Genomic DNA, 23,428 nt, shown 5'->3' with positions numbered 1-23,428 from the left:
CCAGGATCAGCTTCTTGTAGCTGTGTGATTTGTAATTTGGCAGATTTGCTTTCAGCTTGGATTAATATCACAGAATCTCCTGCTCATACCAGTTTTCTTCTACCTCTGTCTTCCTTTAATTTATCTAATTTATCTTTTATACTGACAGAGAACTTTTTGCTTGCATGACAAACTCTAGCCAAGCTAAGAATAAACTCCCCCACCAGCAGTGACACGTAATATGAGCACCGGGTGCTGATCTAGGAGGTGAGGGAAACCAAAGATGCTATAGCAGCAGGGATGAGCATGAAGATTTGGAAAGTGTTATTTACACTCAGCAAGAAGGAGCACCTCTGTGCTGTGAGACCGTGGAATAGCTTTTCAAAAATCAAGGTGAAAACCTTATCCTTTAGGACATTGGAAATAACCTTTGATAAAGATACATGTACAAACAGGTACAGGATAAGCCCTCTTTCCCTGTGCTCAGTCAGAGCTGTTGGGAGCACCTTTGAAGATGGAAAATGAATATACCTATTGATTGTCACTTAATGTGTGCTGATCTGTCTGCTCCCATTTCCAGCACCTGGAGATGGGCCAGATGGGCCCTGGGAACCTGCCAGCCTATTTGACAACTGTTTTTAGGGAAACATGTTCTCTTTACGCACAAATCTCTGTAAAAGGGAGCATGGTGTTCCTCAGATAAAAGCTAGAGTTGTAAGAGGGGCTTTTGTTTCCCAGCTCCTTCTGTTGACATTAGGACGTAGATTTGGATTGAAAGGATGAAACAAAAGTGAACTCATGAATTTCTGCCTCTTCTTTTTCATCCTTTTTCTTTCTCCTGTCCTGCAGCGGCTCCTGGTGGGGCTATATCAGCACAGACCCTGCATGCTGAATCGGTGCACCCCAAAGAAATTTGGAGCTTCCTGTAGCTCCTTTGCACCATGAGTCCTGCAGTGCCTGCATCTGGTTCATTGTATTTTTTTTTTTTTTTCTCCAGGTTGACTAATCCTTCAGATGGAAATGCTTTCCGAATTTTCGCTGTGAAGCAGTAAATTCCCAAGGAAGGTGCAAGTTTCTTTGGGAGAGCGCTCTGCTGATCTCCAGAGACAGGAAGGCTCCTCTGATGGCATCAGCTCTGAACATACCTTCCTTGCCAATCTCTTTCAGGGAATTAGAAAAGAAAAGAAAAAAAGAAAAGGGAAAAAAAAAAGACCAAAAAAAAAAAAAGACAACAGGTTCTGACTCAGCTGTTTGCATCTCATCGCACCTGTTCAGCGTTGTATCTTTTCGTTTTGTGTTATTGTTTCTCTAGGGGCATTCAGCAATGATAAACCATTCTAACTTTCAATTTACAAGAGAGGTGTGCTGCACAGAACTGTGGTGGCTCAATGTACAGCAGCTGTAGGGATCTTGGCCTGGCCCTGGATGGCTTTTTTGGGATGTGAAGCATCTTCTCCAGTGGACATGGTGATACACAGACTCAGAACTGAGAGATGGTCCAGACGCTGGGCCCTTGGAAATAAGAAACTGTTTTAAAAGATACATCATTTGGGGAGAGTTTGGGCTGTGATAGAGTGTGCTTGTGTATGTTTGATTTGAGTGCAAAAGAAGAGAATATTTGGTATTTTTGTAACGAGGTGAGATGCGTCAGCGCTGCTGTGTTAGACTGCTGGGGCATTGCACTAGGCTAAGTTGTACTGTGGGGGAGAGGATGTTTCTGCCGACTGGATATCGAAGCTTTCTGGGGACTGGAGTAGGGCATGAGATGGTGGCAGAGACCCACGCTGCAGAAAATGAAGCCACCAGATCATCAAAACAACAGGTTTAGTGTTTGCTGGTCAAACATTCACAGGTACTTTGCAAGTGTCGTAACCCATGAGAAGTCAGTGAACTGGGGCTCCTGTGCTGGCACATCTCATACTATATTACATGCCATTTAAAATAAAACTTCAGTTAAATGCAGCGTATTGTTTTATACAGCAGTGCTGGTTGTTTTATCTGTAGTAGTTAAGTAGTGATAAAGTTAATCTTATTTTTGCTAGGAATCATTGCATCCATAGGAAGCATGTTCACTTTACCTTCATGAAGATCTTTGTTGTGTGCACAGTTCTGATACTTAAAAAGATACAGCATAAATTGGGATAGATTATTATTATTTTTTCCCATTGTTTTTTGACACCAGTGGATCCCAACTTTTAGTGTAAATGCTGTACCCTTGAGCATTTGATATCCAGGATGCTGTTTTGCAAAACCTATAGATGTTGTAGTGATGCTATTTAATGTTTTGTTATTTATGTCTCAACATGCATCCAAAGCACTTCAAAGCCAAGAGAATAGCCTGGTCTGAGCTGCTCTTTAAGGCAGGAGACTATTCTCTACTTCATACTAGAAATTAATTTTAGGCTTGGTCTAAACACAGGTCTGGTTGTCTTTTAATGCACACACATCCAGTAAGGTCATTAATCATGAGAAGGCAACACAAACTTTAGTTCTTCAGTTCCTGTAAAATATAATCATGCAGCTCAATAAATTGATTGAAATATTTTCCCATTTGTTATAGAATATTACACTCTATTTGGCAGATGTCTCATAGCCACTCGTATGCTCAGGCTGTGTTCAGTTTAATCTAGAGAGTTATAAAAACCAAGTCTTTGAGCTGCTTTAAAACACAGACCAAAAATGTTAATACAATTAAGCACTTCTTTAATTCTGCATATGCCATGAAATCAGCAAAGAAATTACATTTATCACTCAGCTTGTCTCACCATTGGGGTTTCTTTCTCTGTGAAATCTGAATTTGGAAAGAGACCTTCTGTAAAATATGAAGTTGGAATTGCAATCGTCTCCAAAAGTACTGCACAGCAAACCTACCTTCAGAGGGGGATGTAGAGAAATGACTTTGTGTCATCTTTGTTTATATGGTATTGTCTTCCAAGGTGTACAGTAGTTGCTTTAGATAGGAAAAACCTTTTTTCTTACTAGGTAAATTGATGTTAAAAACAGCTGGGACATATCTTAGGAAAGCTGCTGGTTGGAAGCATTTGAGATCTTGGCAGTGAGATAAGGCTTCCCTGTTTCTGCTCACTGTGAATAATTAAGCTATACACAGTCTGGTTCAAGCCCATTAAATGCTGCAGCATGAGTCTATGACCATCATGGGCCAAATGGTAGCCACAGTGCTATTTATTGAATTGGAAAGTGTAAGAGATGCCATCAGGTGTCCAGGGGCCTCCTTCCCACTGATTCTATGCAGATTGCAAGAGCACATAACATGCGTCAAAGCCAATGTAGGATCCCACCTCTAATATGCTGTCTGTGACAATTATGGATGCTGTAAAAATGGTGGAAAGAAACATGAGGGCTCTTGGAGAAAAGTCTAGAGGATTATTGTAGAGCACATAAAAATCCAAACAGCTCGGGATGTAGCTACCTGATGGAAAGGGAGCAAGGGAGGAATTGTCCTTCCACCAGAAATATCCTAAAGTGCTTAATTCAAGTTACAATTATGTATTTTTATCTTCAGCCAACTGGTTTGGATTTTTAGAAACTGATCATAATTTAAGTCTGTGTCTGTTTATTTTTATATTTGTTGTACAAAAGAGAAATTGTGACTTTACTACACAAATATTATTTGAGGTCCTGGGTGCTATTAATTTAAACATACCTCCACCAGAATTAGGGGTGATCAGGTCCTCCAAGACAGTAAAGATATATCAATGACTTGCAATTGCATGTGCTAGCTATTCATATATAGGTGGGACAGTACCAGTTTTTAGCCCAATATTTCCTGATTTTACTTCTGATACCAAAGCATTTCTTAGCCTAATATATTTCAATGCAGCTTACAGATGCAGCATGTCTTTACATCTCCAGATACGTTCCTCCTTAGACCCTAGCTCAGCAGATTAGTAAGCACATGCCATCTTGAAGCACCTGGGCGCATCCTTGCTGAACCCAGGTTAAACCCCTGGCAAAGTCAATGCCGAGCGGTTGTTCTAGCTTCCCCAGCTGCCAGTGCACGTTTGGGTCTGCTGGCTCCATTCATTTTGTCATTTTAAGTCATCAGCGGCCATTCAGCCAACAGCTGGTTGAAGAACCTCCAGTCGTGTACTTGGTCAGTTGTGCAGTCTAAATATTTAGGGCCAGTTCATAGAGTTGCTTTTTTTTTTTTCTATGAAAAATGATGTATTTTACTACTTCCTATGTGTAAATGTTTCTTGTAAATTTTTGTGTGCCTTTGCATGTTTTTCAAGGGGCTGTGTGTTTGTTTATAAACTATATATATTTTTTTCTAAATACAGAATTGTAAAATACCTTTTTTCCTCCATTTTCTTTTTATTTCTGAATTATTTGTGAAATAAAATCTTCCCAGAATGAATGCCACCCTTGTCATCAATGCTCAGCTACAGCTGGGGTTGTATTTAGAAGACTGAGCCTGAGCTATTTGGGATTGCTCCTGGGGACCAGAGTATCCCCTGGAGAGCCCAAGATAGATCGAAATGTTCAGAGTCTATTCCACAGACAAATAAATAGAACTGCCCAGTACCCCGGCATTAAGTCAACTTTTATCCTATTTGGAATAAGGTGTATTCTTTCCTTACATCCTGGGAGTAAGGAAAATTCATGTCTGTCTTTAACTCCCTGAAGTAGATTAAAGTGGTGGAAAAAAAGTGTTTAATGAAGTAATGCTGCAAAATACAACCGAGGTGAACTCCTTTCTGTCTGACCAGGCTGTTGTTAAATGTACCCTTATTTTGGAAGTGAAAAGTATATGGATTTTTTTTTTAATTTCCCCTTGAAATTTTCTCTTAGCTCATACTTACCAACAGCACCGCAAATCAAACCAAGTTGTTTTGTACTAATTCAATACTATCTTGGTTAAAGGAGCAAGATGACAGGGAAGTTTATAGCTCAGGCTCCAGGCAATGAGCACCAGATGGCTTTTGACCAAAAATGGGGGCTGAGCCAAGGGAGAGAGTCCTGACTGACAAGAAGGCCTTGAAAAAAATACATATTTTCCATTACATATAAACAAGATCATCATAAAATACAGAGGTGGTTGCATTAGTCCAGGGCTGGCCTGATACTCTTATGGTTGAACAGTATTTACCTGTAAAACCTGAAGCAAGGATTGACATGATAATGCTCATTGCTGGGCAATGACTTCTGCTGAAGGAGTCACACAGCTACTGTACGCTCTGCAATTACAAACTGCCTATCCAAACCAGTTTCTGCTTGCTTTCTCCACTGCCACTGCTGCAAAATCCTTCATTGCTGAAAACTTTGGGGAAGACTTTCATGAGCAGAGCTTAATAGTAAGCAGAGAAGGATATTACAACTCATGGTAATGTTGGGATTGCCTAGAGCATCCCATTGATTGCGACAGCTCTTTGGTTTCCTATTTGTAGTGCTACAAAAAGCCCCAAAGTGCTATTGCAAAATTTAGGTCCTTGTTGGCTTCTGGAGGAAAACCGCACATTGATCAAAATTTAAGGTTGATATTCTGGTCGTCTGTGCTAGCTCTTGGCTCTTTGATGCTTTTTCTGGTTCAGCTCACTGTTGTCTCCTATTTGAGCAGTGTGCTTTCTCCTATGCTCATCATCAACAACAAGAAAAAGTGGTGTGACTGCCATGTGTGAACAACGCTGTGGACAGCTGTGCTTTCTTTCCAAATGTTAGATGTGCAAAACAGGTAAGTGAGCACTAGGAACAAAATGAAAAGATGTAGGAGACTTTTTTTTTAAAGTTGCCTCAAAGTTTAGCTGAAGCTGCAGTTGGACACAGATGGTGCAGAAGCTCATGATAAAACTGGAGCATGTATTCCTCGGGGCTCTCTCTGCTTGCCATTTTGGGAGACACTTCTTGTTTCCTGTCCCTCTGCTGGCCCCCCAGCCTTGTGCTGAGCTCATCAGAGGCTACATATAACGTGAGCATACCTTGGGATGGGTGTTCTTCCAAAAACCCACATTCATTTATAGGATGGACGCAGGCAATGTTTTCAAAGCCATTTTGCAAACGACAGGGTTGGTTCGCATTTATACTAAGGACCTACTTTAAGGCACTTAGAAGTCATTTATGCCACTTTAGGGTGTGGACTGAGCAGTGTAAAGAAGCCTCAGTGCAAATAGAAAACCACCCTTATATCTTGTTGACAGTGGTTAAAATAGGGTTAGGGAGTTAAATCAACAGACAAGGTCTCCCTTATGCAGCACTCTTCTCTGCAGTGTTTGCTCCTCACTGTCTGCACCATGTGAGCAGGCCAGTGCTATATGCAGTTTCCCTCCTCATCTGCTGTGTAGCCAAGCACTTCGTAGTGCTAAGTGTCAAATTGAATATAAGGCTATTTATAGAGGGCTAAAAGTCAGGAGGCTCAGGTGGAATATTATAGCTAAAAACTGGAGGAGATGGGAGCACAAGCTCGTAAAATAAATGCTAGGCTTAAGAATGCCTTACACAGGAGTGTTGCTTCTTACAGGCTTGAAGCTCCTCTGGTTTAGGGGCTGTGGTGACCGTGACACCAGAGGAGGACCTGCCAACACACACAGCATCGAGAAGTGCCTGGCAAATCCTAGGTTTTTATTTCAGAAGCTGCTTCTTCAAGGCTTATTCCTGCATATCAATCTTTTGCACTTGTGCAACAACCATCTATAACTATGCCAGATGACCACTTTTGTGTCTCTCTCTCTCTTTTTTTTTTTTTTTTTTTAAAGCTGCCATTCCGGACAATTTTGAAAGTGAAACCCTTGTGAGCTGGGAGTGCCAGGGTACGCTCTGCCAGGAATTCCCCAGGAGCCGTCCCCATGCCTGCCGTGCCTCTGTGCTGAGCAGGGTAAATTGCTGTTCCTCAGCAACTCGGGAAAACACACACTGCAAGACGGTGTGAACTGAGCGACTCAGGCTGAGGAATGAGACATTATTCTATAAAAGGAAAAAACCTAGAGGAAATAAAGAGTTGTTGAGCACTGGGGAGATAGCAAAGCTATCTGTGGGCAGGTGTTTGATGTCGTTGCCAGAAACAAATCATAAAAGCAGCCACATTTCCTTTTCTACCGGCTTAGCAGCCTTGTGAGCAGGACAGAGGGGTTAACATCTAACAGAGACACAGGTTGACAGGACAAAGTTTTTTTGGTACCATCTCACTTGATGTGCTGGTAATCAAAATATAGTTTGCAGGAATGCAAGGAAGCTCCAAAACTGCATCAGTACTTGTGTCTGAAGAGTAATTCTCAGTGATTCATAGTTGAAACCTTTTTCATTTCATCTGTTTAAGTCTATGGAGAACTGTTCTCTGTGCTTGAGATTTCAGCCTGATTCTGACTGGGGTTTTTACTAATAAGCTTTGCAGTGAAATAGAGAAGAAAGTGCTTATTCAATCTCCACAGGGCTGGATAGCACAGAGCTGAGAAGGACTGAGAATGTGCAGAAGGGTAAGGCTAGAAATCAAAGCCTACTCTGAAAGCTGGAGAAACAGTCTGCAAAAACAGGCTGGCACTCAGAAGACAGGAACACATGGAATAATAAAAGACAGAGACCAACCAGTAAGGCAGTAACTCAGCCCAACTGAGACAAATACACATCAACAGCATCACTTTATTGCCAAAGAAGTAAATGTCCTATCAGATGTGCAAAGAGGGATATAGGCTGCAAGACGCATTGAGAAACCTTTCAGCTTTGCTCTGTGGTGTTAAGGTCTCTAGCGCAGTGTCAGGTCTATGTGTTTGTGCACTACTGCCTGAAAAGTATGCAAGTGACTGCAGGAAGTCCAGAAAAAGGCAAAGAGAGTAACCTGAGAGCTAAAGCAGTCCCCAAGAAAGGGGGGGGGGATTGCTGAGAATAGCAAAGGGAAGGTGGAAGACTAAGTCTGTAAAAGTACTGAAAGGGGAGAAGAGGCCATTTGTTTTTCATGTCCAAAGGGACCCCACTGAGAAGCAGTGGGCTTAAACTGCAGTGGGGAACATTGAGACTGTTGGGAAAATTGGGAAAAGCTCTGACTGGACCAGACGACCTGCATGGTCTGTTCAGGCCATCATTCGAGGGTTTCAAGAAAATGCTGGACAGCAGCTCATACAACTGAGATAGCCCCTGCTAAATCATCTTTGAGTGGGGGATGTTCTAGGCAATGTCTTGATTGCCCTCCCAGCTGTGATTTCTATCATTTTCAAGTTTAAAGGAAACATGAAATCATATGGAAAAGGGTATCAACTGCTTGGACCAGGATGGCACACAACCGTAGATACAGATAGAGACCTTCTATAGAACTGGTCTAGGTAAGGGTGTGCAGCATCAAGCCAGTATGCATTGAGTTGATAAAATCAGTCATTGCTCTCCAAACTTTTATTCAGATTTATTATTATTATTATTATTATCATTATTATTATTATTTCCCTGTAGGTCTCTTGACAGAAAAACGAAGCATGTAGGATCCTGAGGTGGGTTTGCAGATGGACCCCTGGACCTCCTGCCACAGCTGAGGTAAAGTACTGGCAAAAAAAAAAACCTAGAAACATTCTGATCTGAAATGCTAGTGAGTGGTGATTTAGGACATCCATATGGCAATGTCACCGATTGGACTAATAAAATTGTGTGTTGATTTTTGGACAACGTGAACCGCTGAAATTCGGTGGAGGCATCCTGTACCAGTGCCAGGCATGTAGAGCTGTCTGAGGACAGGCTTTTGGTGGGAAGAAGGAGACCATGTAAGTTTTCTCATCTGCAGAGTCATGAAACAATCTCAAATGTCTGAGGGCAGCTGGCCAGCTCAGCAGGCTGCGTTTGCCTTTCCAAATACATGAGTGAAGTCAAGCTGTCTTAAACCGTTACAGCAAACAGATGTACGGAGCTAAGTATCCTACTCCTGGTCAATTTTTAATTTTGTTTTTAAATTATTATTATTATGGGGAACAGCTTCCTTATCAGAAAATGATGATTTTTATTTATTTTTTTTTTTTTTACAATCCAAAGTCCTAAATTGGAGTTTGTTTGGATGCCAACCATGAAAGTGTTTGAGTTTTGATGAGGTCAAAACTCTCTCGTCTAGATGAAGATAAAGACTTTAAAAGTCAACTCTAGTTGATATTGTGGACAGATCAGGATGCAGTTCCAGAAAACTCTTGTGCTCCTATTTATTTTTTCAGGACAATTGCTGGAGATGCCATCAACCCCTGGTCTCTTGGCAGCTGGGGGGTGCCACATGCACAGTATGGCCTGACTTCGAGCATTCAGTATGGGGGGGTTCCCTGGCCCCCTTGGGAGTCCCACGCTGACGGAGAAGAAACTCGTGTGAGGTCTCTGCTCTCCTCTTATATAATCCGTGACTTCAGATAAAATTAATGCCAAGTACCCAAAAAAGGGATTGTGTGTGCTGTCTTGCAGCCTGTTCCCGTAATCTGAACACAGCGTTCAACTGTGACAGTTTTGCCAGTAAAAGAGAGGTTTTTCCTTTGCCTTGAGATCCAGATTTAAAATTAGCTGCGTCTCAGCAGAGCCATTGGTGGAGATGCCTGCCAGCCTCAGTGCTCAGTGTTAGAGGTTCAGGGCCTTAAAAGAGCCCTGCAGCCCAGTTTGAACAGTAACCAGAAAAGTTTGTTCAGGGAGGGCTCCCTGGCTGTTAACAACAGGAGCCTCCATTAGCTCCTATATCAAGAAAACTGGTCAAACTTTAAATATATAAATACTTCCTAAAGTAAATATTAGTGAGTCACAGGTACTAAATATTAATAATTCTTACATTGGGGACAGAAGTATTAGCAGGATCTGTAAGGTAGGTCTTTTTTACGTGCAATATTACAGAATTGGGTATGTGTTCTCTCTTTTTTTGTTTTGTATGTGCCAAACTTTCATGTCTGAGATTCAGGCTTGGAGCTGCTCCGAGGCCTTGGGTCAGAGAAGCGGGTTGGTGTCTGAGTCCCAGAGGGCTCCGTACTTGCAAATTGCAGATAGATTAAGTTTCTTATTGCCAGGCTGACCTCTGGGGAGAAAAAATAAAATAATAACCACATTTAAGCAAAGTTTATGCAACCACTCAATCCCCCAAAGCACTTTTGTTGCATTAAAGAGGAAAATGGAGTGTGAGCCACCTCTCTTCATTCTTCTGTGAGGCAGTTTTAAGAGAAAAGTGTTTCTTGTCAATCAAAATGCCAAAAATAAAATCAGAGTTTTATAACTGAAATTGCAGTTATTTCGGTCACTTTCTTTTCATGTTTGAAAGACTAACTTCTTAAATGTTGTCACTGAAAAACATTAATGGATTTTTTAAAAAAATTATTATTACTATTTAATTTCCCATGTTGTACAGCTGGTGTTTGCTGGCTCATAGTGAAGACTAGGGTGTTGTCTGTGTATAGAGGGAGCAATTTTTCTGCTGAAATTGAAAATAAATAAATAAATAAAGAGATTCCAGGGCAGAACTGTGAAGGATGGAGAACCTTGGAGTAATGGAGAAGTAGTGGTGAAGATCACAGGGCTATGATGTGGACTCAACCTGGAGTCTAAGGCCTCATTTTTGTCAAACTGAGGGCAGTTTTGCAATGGACATTGAACCCAAGCCAGTCCCCAAAAACCAGAGGGGTGAGTGGAAGTCAGGATGTGAGGTGGTGCTGCTGCTTTGAACCACCACAAACACATTTTCCTCTTCCTCCCCAGAAGTAAAGCATTTTATTCGGCCAACTATGAAAGACTCAGTCTCACTGTCAGGGCCTAGTTTCACGGTGCCATGCCCTGGCTCCACACCCATCCCAAAGAGGCAGGCCTAGCGCGGCGGCTTGGAGCCTGCTGCCGCTTAGGTGGTCCCAAAACCAGCCTGGTTTCTTATTCTTCAGCTCCTTTGAGCCAAAACCCAGCTTTGTGAGGACTCTGCAGACATCTGGGAGCTTTTCACTCTAACAGTTGATTCAGTAATTAGCACACCCATTAGCTCAATGTCTGCAGCTCTCTGTTGTAGCTTCCTGGTGCCGTGTGGCAGCGCAAGTGGAGGCCCCTTTCTGGGAATGGGGAATGGTGATTCCTCTTCAGATTTTGCTTTTTGAGTCTGGATTTGTTCCAATGCGATGATAAAGGGCACACTGTGGCTCCAGGGTAAATACGTTACTGCGCCCAGAACTGTACTGGCACAGAGAGGCCAGCAGGGACACATATTGAGTCTATTTTCACTCAGCCTAGAGCTATCAGAGGTTTAGGAGATAACTTTGTTTTTCCAAACCTGCTGCAGACAGTTTCTACTGAAAGGACTCACAGGTATATTTCTTATGCAGAAACTGTATCAAAATAGTACATTTCATCTTTTCCCTGCAAGCATGTGGAAGAGTGTCTCCATCAGCTCTGCCTCCCAGCAGGAAAACCGTTTTCTGTGAGATACCAGGCAGCAGTACTCTCTGCTTCACCTAAATGCAATGTAAAGGAAATTTCTCCTGAGGCAAGGAGAGCCACAAGCAGCCCAGCTCTTCCTGAGCGAACGTTTGGGCTGCTGGAAATAAACGGGCAGCTTTCCAGCTCGGCGGGTGGGCAGACAACAAGGCCGTTGTTTCTACCCCTTCATATTGAAGGCTTCCCACTGGGCCTTCCTCAGAGAAAATGAAGTGGAACAGTTCGTTCAGCTGGTCAAATAGCACCGAGACACACACAAACTGGAAAATTGCCACGGATTACAGGCCTGGACAAAAACCCGACTTCTGCTGTTACGCCAATGGCAGTTATCAGTTTTGAGCCTGATTGCTGACAAGTAGACAGATGGTCCCCTGTCACTACCCCATTTGCAGACCTGGTTTGAACATCTGTTGAGGCACCATTGTTGGGGTACAGTGAGTCTTTATGGCTTGTCTAGCTGCATCCCACCACTGGGAACATCCTAGTTTTGGGAGAAAGGTACAGGAGTTGCTCCCACAGCTGGGGGAGTGCAAATCAGAGGGAAATACTGTTCCCACCAACACCTTTTACCTACCAGCCCTCTGGGCACTGCAATTTCAGCGGATGTGAATTTCTCATCAAAGTCTCACAGAGCAAAGCTGACAACTGCTTTGCGGCGAGGTCTCTCATCCCTTCTCATTACAGAAGACTGCACTGGTAGGCAGACGGTGTTCTCCACCTTTAATTAAAAGCAGAACAGAAACCCTCAGGACTTGCACATGCTTCCTCCTTTTGCATCCTTCCCTACCTTTTGCCCCTTCCCAAGGACAGCAGAGAGGGGAAGGCAGGGTAGTTCTGCCAATTTTTAGGCACAGGCTATGCTCTGGGAGGGCACCATAACGTTAACGGTTGGAGAATTTTATTCCTGGAAAGCAGGGTGGCAAGAAAACTATTAGAAGAGGAAGTGAAAATGAATCACTAATTTCTTTTTTGAATGAGTCTACTGAAAATTACTGTAGATTTCTGCATCTGTTGTGACTGGGACAGGAACCCAGCATTGCAAAACGTTCAAAGACACATGCCCCTTTCCTAATAAAAGGGTCATGAGAGGTTCTCACAATTTGTTGCATGATATTGCATGGCAAAGAAGAGACAATCAGGTGCCACAGGAAGCCCCCAGACTTGAACCGCAGCTGCGGTCCTAGTCTAGGACCTAGGAGGTCCTAGTCTGGAAATTGCACTGCCTCTGATTCACGTATATGTGATGCACTGTTTTGTAACATCTGTTTACTAAATTGCAATTATCTTGACGCCCATTTCCATATTTATTTTACTGCATTCTGCTTTAGGCCCATTGTTAAAATAACTTCAGTGTGTTGGTGAGCTGATGTGGAGCAATGTTGTGGCATTGAGTCGTTCTGTGTCTGAATGAAGTGTCTTACACAGAGCCAGCCCCCTCTGGGCATAGTAGTGCCTCTTCCTGAACATAATCACCCTTTTAAAGTCCTATTAGTTGGAAACGTGGTTGCCAACCCTCACAGAAGTGAGTCAGAGGGCTATGGGTTGCTGTCATGCCTTATGCTGTAACACCGTTACACAGCGAAGCATGGGGGTGTGGTGTCCTAACTCCTGCTCCTGCCATAAAACAGGTTATGGGGCTGGAAAGGCATTCACCAGTCCAAATCCATTATTGCCACATCACCATAAAGGCAAGACCTGCTCATGTACTTGCGCACCCAGAGGAACTAATCTTAAATATGAGTTCTTTGAGTCAAAAAAAATAAAAAATAGGGCTATGTCCTGAAGGAAAAAATAAAAGGTAGCTACATCTTAAATCTTACTGGCTTTTACTCATGCTGGATCCTTGTACACAGTCTGACTCATGGCTTCGGGAAAGAGAGAAATAGATGTTGCCTGCTCAGAAAGCCAACTGCTAGCAACTACACCCAAACCACCATGCTGGACTCTCAAGTTCCTTGTGTGGATGTTTTCCAACTACAATTTCCCAATCGAGTATAGTCATCAAAGGACACAAATAACAAATATTTCCATATTGCATATTTCACATCAGAAATTTTATACTCTTCCTTACCCCTATCTTGCCCGCTTTGGTACAACATTCGTTAGTATCACTCTGAGTTTTACTTTTGGAAAGTAAAATGAGATTGCCTGGAGCATTTCCAAAAAATATTTTAAGTGAAGACATTCTTTTGAACATAGAGCAGGTAAATCTAACTGTGTTTTCCTTCGTGAATTGTCTGCACTGAGAAAACAACTGGGTTTTTGGTGCAAGGCAAACAGTAGCCACTGTGTGTAGTATTGTATATATAGAAGTACAAGTCAGCAAAGAGCTTTGGTGCCTTCTTTAGCAATTATTATCTAAGGGGTGACCTTTTTCTTATCAATTATTTTTTGATAGGAAAGTTGAACCTCTGACTTCTGAAATCCATGACATTTTAAGTAAGGAGGTTTATTTTATTTTATTTTATTTTATTTTCCCTAGAAAATGGTAGTTCTCTCATGGAAAGATGAGAGTAGACTCAATTGAAATACTAAAGAAATTCACATGTTGCTTGAAAGACTTCTTCAGTGCTCTGGGAAGCTGGTGCGTAGTTGCCTTTGAGTTGCTTTTATGCTTTATGGAAAACCTTTCCAACCTGTCTTGTAGATGTATCATCCTGATTTCTGACATTGTGTGGTACGGTTTCAGATATTAGGAGAGAGAGGTCTTGCATTCTGCTTTACAACTACTATATTGGGGTACTTCTGATTGAGATAGAGGCATGTCCTTATTAGACACAATTTCTCTGCCCTGTGATAAATCTTTTGGCCTGTTTTGATGTCTTAGAAAATCTGTATAACTGGTCCCAGGTATCTGGGAAATGCAATTTGCAATCCTGGTTTAACTTCTTTGCCAAATCAATGAGAATCTTAAAGGAAAGTTTCAATTAAAAAAGCAATATTTTTCCCTAATGAAAGAAAACATATTTTGCTTTGGAACTTCAGCACTTGAATACATGGTTCAGACTGTGTTCTTGCCCATAACCTATCTGTGAGGCTGAAACTGTAAATGGCTTGTTCACGAACTGAGTGAATAGGACACTCAGTTTGTCAAGGCACAGTAAACCGTCTTCAGCAGTATGTATAAAACTGGCACATTTTGGCTGCAGGTGTTTACAGCCTAAAAGCTGACATGCTGCTGCTGCTAACAGACTAAGATATATAATGTCATACATGCTAAACCCAAACCCAGATTCTGGGGCAGTGAGACTAAATGCAATCTCATCACTGTTCAAAGGCCAGAACATGACCTGGTGGGGCTTGTAAGACTTAGCCATGAATTATGCTATTGCTGACGGTGGTTTCCTGTTTCGGTTGGAAAGCCTGCATGGATTCAGGCAGAGCTGCCCTCTCCCAGGGAATCACATGGGCTTGGAAACAGAAATAAACTTCACATGGCATTTCTTTGGACTGACTGCTTGCTCCTCCGAGGTATATGGTGTATCAAGAGACCAGCGTCAGCAAATGCATCACTCTTCACTTACTATAGTGTTATTTCTAGAAGTTTGCTTGATTAACAAAGAACAGAAACCCGATAAAAGGGCTGGATGAAGCACAGGGTAGATTCAGCTGTTCTACAGATGTGAACTCGTAGAAATCCATTTGGTTCTGGCTGTTTTTGAAACAAATCACCTCCTTCACTTCTTCACCATGCAGTCTCTTAAGCGTTGTCACAGCATCTCCACCCCACCAGAAGGAACAAATATCCTCCACATGCTTACACTGTTGGAAACCCATCTGCAAGAAATGGGTTTTAGGCTTTGTATTTGAGTATATTTTTCATAGTTGGGCTCAGGGCTGGAGGGAAGCCATAGTGAGCACATAAACTGCAGCCATTCCAATAGCAAATGCTGGTCTGTGTTTGGGTGACAAATCAATTTTCCTGTGCTCTTGCCAAGGTCTATGACATCTTCTCTATTTTTTTTATTTTTATTTTTTTATGATGTTATTAGTCTCCCAGGAATGTTTTTGGAGCCTCAGTGTAACTTATTGCCCTGCAGGTACAGGGCAGCATCCAGCTTGTCCTGCTATAGTGGGGGCAGCTCACTGCTTTGTGCTGAGCAGCTTGGGGTAAAATTAATTAACTGTCTCCATAAAAGTGAACTGAGTAGTCCTGATCTAGTCCCTCTTCTCTATGAGGAAAAAAAAAAAAAAAAGAAAACAACGTGCAATTTATGCTATTAAGTCTTTTACATAGCCAACATCCTACTTCTTTGTGGTATAAATAGTGCAAGCAAAGCAATCATGATGAGTGTGATTTTTTTTAATGTTAATTTTAATGTAGGTATGTAAATTAAAAAGGAAACATTGTTTAATAAAAACAATTTAGTGGTGACATTGACTTTGTTGTTACTAATCTCTGTTCTAGAGCTGAATTTCTGTGAAGAGACTGTCAAACAGGTTCAGGGATTTCCTGTGTGCATCTGTCCATTGGATGAACTCAACTCTTCTCTTGGCCTTCAAGTTTCTTCATTTTTCTTGATGAGCCCAACTGGAACCACAGGTAGATATCTGGAGACACTTTTTGTCTTTCCTGATTTAAAACTGATATCTGTCTCATGAGTATGAAACTATGATACATTGCTGCCACACAATTGTCCTTTACCAATTTTATCTATTGCAATACTTCTTGGAATGCACTCTATTTTCTCTTCTGTTCTGCTCCCTACATGGTGATACACTGGAAGATATTAAATAACAAAACAGCAAAGGGGATATGTTTTACATTATTTTGTTTATAAGAACACTTTTGACTGGTAAATAGCTACACCCTTCATAAGTGTTTTCAGTTCTGTCTTTGAAATATGAAACAGTAATGCTTTCAACAAGCACCTCTTAGTTGTCCAGTATTTTTCTTGTTTAAGAATAAATAGTTTGAAAATCAAAATCTTTCCAGAAAACATGAAAGTTTGGGCATGCTTTTTTTTTTTTTCTTTTTTCTTCTTCCTTGTCTTTTTTAAGCAAGCCATGCAAAATTCAAGCTGTGACTAGAAAGGAATGATTGTTCATGATGCTGAATGGGTCATGCTGAGTCGGGTGCCTTTCATATGGGAATTGGTGCATGATCTGTAAAAAGACACAGCAACCTGATGAGGCCACTTGCGTGAGAAACTTCACCTACTTTCTCTCTTATTAAACTCAGCAAAAAAAGTGTCTTGTATAATAAACAAATAGCCTGAGATGTATAGGGAAGAGCGGTACCTTCAGACACACTGCAGTGGTCTGAAGTAAGACATTTCCATGATGATAATTTCTCAGAAACAGATGACCAGACTGGTCACAATATTTCAATGGTCCTGCTCTGTTGCTCCCAACAGCATAAAGAGATCATAAAAATATTCATATTTACTAGCTCATGTTTTTCCCTGGGAGAATTTCTGAGTGCATTCTTGATACTTGGTCCCTTTTCCCAAGTGGGTCACAGAGACGGGATTCTCCTTGCCTTCACCACGAGAGAGCATGAAAAATGAGGTCCGCAAGTGAGGTGGCCCAAAATCAACTTGCTCTAAGTTAGTGTTACATCCAGGTGATTTCCTTGTGAAAGGCTTTTTGGTCGTACTGAAGTCAGGATGATTTCTTCTAGCTGTGCTGTACTCTACTGTCTTGTTCCACACTTCAGAGAGAGTTATTTCAGCACTAATCTCAAGTCACTTTGAGAGCACCAGGAGTAGGTGCTAATCTCAAGTTGTTGGTTGATTACACAAAGCAAAAGTTTGTAGATTGAGTCTGAATAAATGCTTCAATTAAGGTCATAATGATCAAGACTCTAAGGTTAAAGCACTTTATGGAAAAGCGGGCTCTTAGGAATGAGTTGTATTAAGAGTAAAGATTTTATTAGAGAATGAGAAACAGGGCTGGGAAGACAGGAACCTGACTTCAGCAATAAAATGTACATGGTTGCCTTTTTCTTGGAAACTGATGTGCAAAAGTACAGTTGTACAACATGGCCAACACTTCATCAGGCCAATGTCAATGATTTGGGCTTTTCCTGACTCTGGGCAACAGCAGAGATTTGCCTTGCTTTAAACTGGCCTGAAAGGAGAGTTATGCTCTTGCTAGGAAGCAACACAGAGAGGCTGCAGTGAGGACTGGAGGCAGTGCTGGGACCCTACGTGGCTACAGCAGCTGGTGGAGGTGCCTGTGGAGGTGAACTGGCCATGCTGAGCTGCTTGAGTGTTTGGCTCCCCCAGTTCAAAGTTAGGTTTTGGACTCTACAAGACAATAAGAGCTGAATTTAAGGATATCTGCAAGCAGAATGTAATCTGGAAGAGCAACCAGGGCAGATAGCCTTGGACATACTGTTGGAGTTAGCTGAGATTGGCTCTTGGAGGGATGAAATACAGAGGCAGCCAAACACCCACATGACCCCAGCTCTGAGCTTCACTTCCTTTGCAATAGTGGATTTGTTGTTTCCTTGGAAAACCAGGCTAAAATCCCAGCAGCGGATCGTTTTCAACCTCTCAACAGCTGAGGTAGAAAAGAAAGGCTTTATCCCGAACTGATATCACTGGAAGTGCCTAGTGGTGTTTGAATTCTTGTCCTTCCTTCATCTTATCTTCCTCTAGGAGGAGACCAGTCCCAGGAGCAGGGCCTGTGTGTTTGCATCTCACTGCTGAAGTGTTAATGAGATGTTCTCTGGTTTGCTTATGAGGACGCAGGATGCAGCGGGGTGGGCTGAGGGCCAAAGGGAGGGACGTGGAGAGTATGCGTCAGAGAGGACCATGGCTCTGTGCCTTGTGGGAGCCCTCCACGTCTGTGTGGCGGTCCCAAGGGCAGAACTGCTGGAAAAGGCAGCTTCACCCCCACTCAGCCTGTGCCGGGGATTTGCTTTGAGTATCGCCGTTCGGTCCTTGGCAGAGTTTTTGCTTACAAGTACAAGGCAATGATCCAGGCAAGGCTCAACAAATGGGGAATTTCCATTGCAAAAACCGCATGCTTCATGGCTGTGCAGTGATCCTTCCTGTGTCTCCCTGTGTGGAGAGGAGCTAAAAGAAGTGTCAGTCTAGTTGGGCTCAGTCTTGGGGATGCTTGAGGGAAGCCATCTCACGTATGAGCACAGCCCCCTGCCCTCTCCCAGTGCTGTATCCTTCCAGATTAGCATCACGGTTGGGCCACTTGCTCATTCTTCTCCTATCATCAGAATGCCATTTCCTCATCCTTCTCCTGTCAGCAGAATGCCAGCACAGAGCGGTAGCCAGTAATGTGGGAGATGATATGAGCAACTATCAGGAAGAATTCACCGATATGTGACATGTTACTATTATCCCAGCAGCTGTCCGTGTAATTACAGAGGGGCTCGTCTAGGGCTGCCATCAGCCCTGTAGCAGCAGAGGGGGATTGTCCCATCCTCTGCCACCCAGCCTTTGTGCGAGTAAACCAGCTTGGCTCCCAGGCTGCATAACCGAGGGAACAGCACAGCCCAAAGAAAGTGTCTTTGAGGGCAATGTCTGCAAATGGTGTGCTGTGGTGGGACAGATGAGTCTCTTCTTGTTTGCATTTCAACAGTTGGCTTTGGCAGCCTCAGAGCCAGTGCAGCCCATGAGCATCAAAGGGTTCCTGTTTGGGTATGAGCAGACCAGACTTTCCCGAAGGAAAAAGTGGGACCACATTATTCAAAGTAGTTGTGTGTAATTGAATAAAGAAGCTTGGCGCCTTGCAGAGGAGGTACAGCCACTGTTTCGTGTCTTGCCATTTCACATAGAAGTTGCAGAAGACTTCAGACATGGGAAGGCCTCCCAGAATAAATATTCATCAAATACAAATGTGCAGTGAGACTTGGAAGTCTGGTGAGAAATAATTATATTGCATTAGCTGTTATTACACGAGGCAACCAATGTACGTACACACTGCAACCAACCCCTGCTCCTCCAAAAAGCCGCCCGAACAAGGGATGTAAGGAAGGCTGAGTATTTCTATGTGGCTCTATCTCATGCGATGTTGGTGTAGAGTTTACCACTTGTCCACTTCTGCAAACAAATTACTTGGTCTAATGAATCAGTGAACCTGCAAACCTGACTTCATTTTATCTTCTCGGAGGTTTTTAAAGGTGTTTGAATACCAGTGTCTGTCCTGTGTTAGCATTAGAGACAGTTATTTAAAAACAAAAATACAGCTTGAAAGATCAAGCAGGGTTGATGGCTATGCAAAGAGAAATGTAGCACAGAGTTGCAATGATTGTATTTCTGGTCATGTTTTTAGGGGCTGCAAAGCCAGGAGGAGAAGCTGCACATGCAACTAATGTGTGCTTCTGGAGACCTGGGCAAGTCCTTGTCTACCAGCAGCATTTTGTCTTTCAAGCAGTAACACTTCAGGGATAGCTGAGATATCATTTATAGAGCAGTACAAGACCAAATCCATCCTCTAAGACTACTTGATCTAACGAATCCTTGGCTTCTCTAAAAGCCTTGAGATGCAGAAAGGAAAATAACTTTCTGCTAGTTGGAAGGGTAAAAGTAATAGTGATAACAAAATATTTCCTGTGTTCTTTGTGCAGAGGAAGTCAACAGACTGTATAATTCGAGAAGCCATTTAGCCATGTCTGGATGTTCTGTTCTAAAGCATGACTGTGATTGCACCAATTCATTTGGTGGAGTTGCAAAATAAAATATACTGAGTCAGCAAACAGTTGCAAATATTTTACTCAGTTTCTTCGTTGAAGATTTGAAGAACTACATTGAAACCAAATGTAATATAAGTTGAGGAGATTTAGACAGAATTTAGACATTTTTTCCTATATCACTGGCAAGCACTGAGTAATAATCCCACTGGCCTCAGTAGAAAAGTCCTAGTCTGAGCAGAGCATTTCTAAGGTTCAAATCAGCTGGTGTTTGTGGAATTTTTTTTGCTGTTTTGCAAAGTTTATTTTCTCAAATGAGACAGAAACATCCAGAAATATCATGACTTCTACAGAAAACAAGTTGGAGTAGGCCAAATAAAATGACAGTCTCCATTTGGCAGGGAGAGGAGATGATGCAATTAGCTGATTTTTTTGTTAAATGAGTAGAAAGGTATGAATTTGATACATAGCCTTTTTCTGGCCAGAAATGTCATGGCAAACCGAGCAGAAAAGATAAACAGGTAAATATTTTGGCAAAAATGACCTACGTCTGTGTCTATAGTCAGATAATACTCAATTATAAAACTTGAGATGGAAAAAAAAAAAAAAAGACCAAAATAAATCTCCTTAATTTATTTATTTTCTCTGTACTACCACTTTCAAGTCTCTTTCAGATCTCTTTCCCATTTGCTGAATTTATCTCTGGTAGAAATCTGGTCTGGTCTTTTGCAAAATCAGAGCACGTGGGATACTTTCAAAAATCACAAACAAATAGTTTCTGCTTTTTTCTTTTTCCTGAAAATACTGGAAAGCAAAAACTGGTTGTGAGAGACCAGAGATAGAGCATAGCTCATTTCCCTAGATGAGACCTTTTTTTTTTTTTTTTTTTTTTTAGTAGGACCACCTGAATTGTTGTCCTAAAGATGTCAGCTCTTAATTGAAGTCAGGGAAGTCTAGGCTAGGGGAGGAACAAGGAGGCTAAGCCAGTTTTAATTGGTGTTAATTGCAGCCACCAGTGATTAGAGGCGGCTGTGTGAGGAGCACCAGGAGAGATAAAGGGTTTGAAAGGAGGCCATGGGCCTCTCCAGGTCCTGTCATCCCTTCTGAAAAGGGGGATTTGTTATCACCAGGTGCCGTTGTTACTGCTTTCCCTCTCTGTAACCAAATCTAATAGCTGTCCTGCCTTTCATATTGCTGTATGGATTTAAGTGTCTCTTTAGGAAAATTTTTCACAGCCTTGGTTGACAAATCACTGTGTGTGGATGACCTAGCAAAGTTGACATCTGTCCAAAACTGCATTTTCATGAATGTGAGTACATTTATTCTTGCTGCAAAATCTCTTTTTGAAGGTATATCAACAAGCTCTTTCTGGTTTTGACCTCACCGAAGGCAGACAGGATAGCAGTAATTTCTTTCATTAATCAGCCTGACGCCATTTGCTGGATTTAGTAACAGTCGTGTTTTGTTCTTTTTCTCTTTTTCATTGGTGAGTTGCTGAAGTAATAGTTGCAAAATATTTGGGTTACGTGTTGCAAAGCGTGAAATGTAGCTTAGAGTGAAGCCCAAGCTGGCTACCGTTTGTAGCTTCAGAGGTCTTTGGGATATTGTCTCTTGAGTGACATTTGCAAGTGGAAACCAGAGTTGCCTGAGGTCACGCTGCCAGAGGTGACCCTGAGCATTACCTTACACCAAGAGGTAGCTTCTTCCCTTTATTTATTTTTTTGAGGTTCTCCTTGGGTTTATTTTGGTAGCATTGCATTGAAGACTTCTCCAAGTCGAGGCGCTGTGCAGCGCTGGATGCCAGAGCAGGCTTCGGCAGTGCTGGTGAGGCTGGTGTGTGGCTGCAGAGCCGCACTGGCAAAGAGTGGGAAACTTGCTGAGAGTTTGCTTGAAAGTGTTTTTTCCCATTTGGCAGCCAGACAAAGCAGCCAGACACAAAGCATCATTCTCTCAAATGTTATAGCCGGTCCATCTACCACTTCGTTAGAAATGAGAATAAGACCATGAATGTTTCTCCTGCCCTAACCGTGGAGAACTGATATTTATTTCCCGTATCATTTCTTGACCAACTCATAGTCTGCACAAGATCTTATCATTTCCTTGTACAATAATAACCAAATCTTTTCAATTGTATTACATTCCTCTATCAGTGCAACTGGCATTCTGTTTGTCTTCTGTGCTTCAGCCGCACGTGGAGTCGAAAGCTTTAGGAAGATTTTCTACAGTCTCGCAGATTTCTGGCATAATTTGCTAGCTGCAACTCCTGTCAGTTTTTACAGAACTTCCCATCCGGACTGGGGGATAGATTGCTTCAGGAAATGTTGCCCAATACAGTTATGTGTCATGTAATCAAACCTCGATTGTTCGCGTCTCATTTAGGAAAGCGAAGCCTTTGCTGTGCTGCGAGCTTGGTATGTCCCCTGAGGTTTGCCTGGCACTGCAGGAGCACAGGTGTTGCAAGAATTTTGCTCCTGCAAAGCACGGATACAGCAGGGGACAAAACCAGCATTTTTTTTTTTGATGAAATTTGCACCAGTGCACAGGAAGTTTTGCAGGTTGCTGAGGCTTCAGGGGAGTTGTGGCTCTTTCCTTGGTGGTGTAGTTTGTCTCCATTCAGTTAACAAGGGTGCAAATGTGACCCTAATGCCACCACGCTCCTCAAGAGTGCTAGCAGGATGTGCCACAGGTCAGGGCATGAAGGCAGTCTTCACTTGCCAGGATGGTGACTGGCCTCTTCTGCCCATTTTCATGGTGTTCTGCAGGGCTGTAACACTGCCTTATGGCGTTTGTTGCAGCAAACACAACTACTAGATCTGTAATCTTTTTCTTTTTCTTTCTTTCTTTTTTTTGTATAAATAACTCTTTCCAGATTGGATTGCACAATCACAGCTGAATTGCAAGCCTCGAGACTCCTTTGTGCATTAGCAGGACACAAGTTTTTGCCTTTGACATTTCAGCTACAGATTAATTAGTGCTGTCTCCTCCCACTTCTGATCCACTTTTCTTTTAATTTTCTGAAAAATAAATGTCTCAAAATTCTACAGAGGATCAAAACCACAATGTAATCAGAATCTGACCGTAAAAGTATCACTCGGGCTTCACGCTGCTTGATGTGCTCAGACTGTGCATTCTGCTTAATGCAAACCAGCCTTGCATGCTGATGACAGAGAACTCAAAACGTAGGTCATTGCTCATTCGAGTCAATTGCTACTGCTCCCAGGGGACAGGTATCGTAGTTATTATGGGCTCACAACAAAAATGGCACTGAAAGCAAACAGTGTCCTCCTGGCAAAACAGACCGCGCTCTACTTGTGGTTAGTGTGTTTTTGCATCCGTGCCAAACTGAAATGTTTACAGCATTTCTGTGGGGCAGATGACTAAGCTAACATGTTGTTAATGTATATATTTACTGCTGCATTCGGGATATTTGACGCAAAGTTGGGGGAGGGGGGGAGGAAAGGAGGTTGGGGGAATTTCTAACAAAGCATCAAT

At 42.3% G+C, this 23,428-nt stretch overlaps 1 protein-coding gene across 4 annotated transcripts in view; it reads left to right on the top strand.

The window, feature by feature from the left end:
- CRISPLD2 (cysteine rich secretory protein LCCL domain containing 2) overlaps window positions 1-4,346 on the top strand; it is a 30,428-nt gene extending 26,082 nt beyond the window's left edge. For all 4 annotated transcript variants that reach the window (XM_035543670.2, XM_035543671.2, XM_035543672.2 and 1 more), the window contains one exon: window positions 977-4,346. In XM_035543670.2, the coding sequence (XP_035399563.1) occupies window positions 977-1,031 (55 nt within the window). In that variant the 3' untranslated portion in view covers window positions 1,032-4,346. The remainder of the gene's footprint in view (window positions 1-976) is intronic.
- Window positions 4,347-23,428: the final 19,082 nt, after the last annotated feature.

The sequence above is a fragment of the Cygnus atratus genome, chromosome 12, assembly GCF_013377495.2.
Source record: "Cygnus atratus isolate AKBS03 ecotype Queensland, Australia chromosome 12, CAtr_DNAZoo_HiC_assembly, whole genome shotgun sequence".
NCBI classification, from domain to species: domain Eukaryota; kingdom Metazoa; phylum Chordata; class Aves; order Anseriformes; family Anatidae; genus Cygnus; species Cygnus atratus.
The sequence above is the reverse complement of the archived record's forward strand: the minus strand, read 5'-3'. Positions and strand labels throughout refer to the sequence as shown.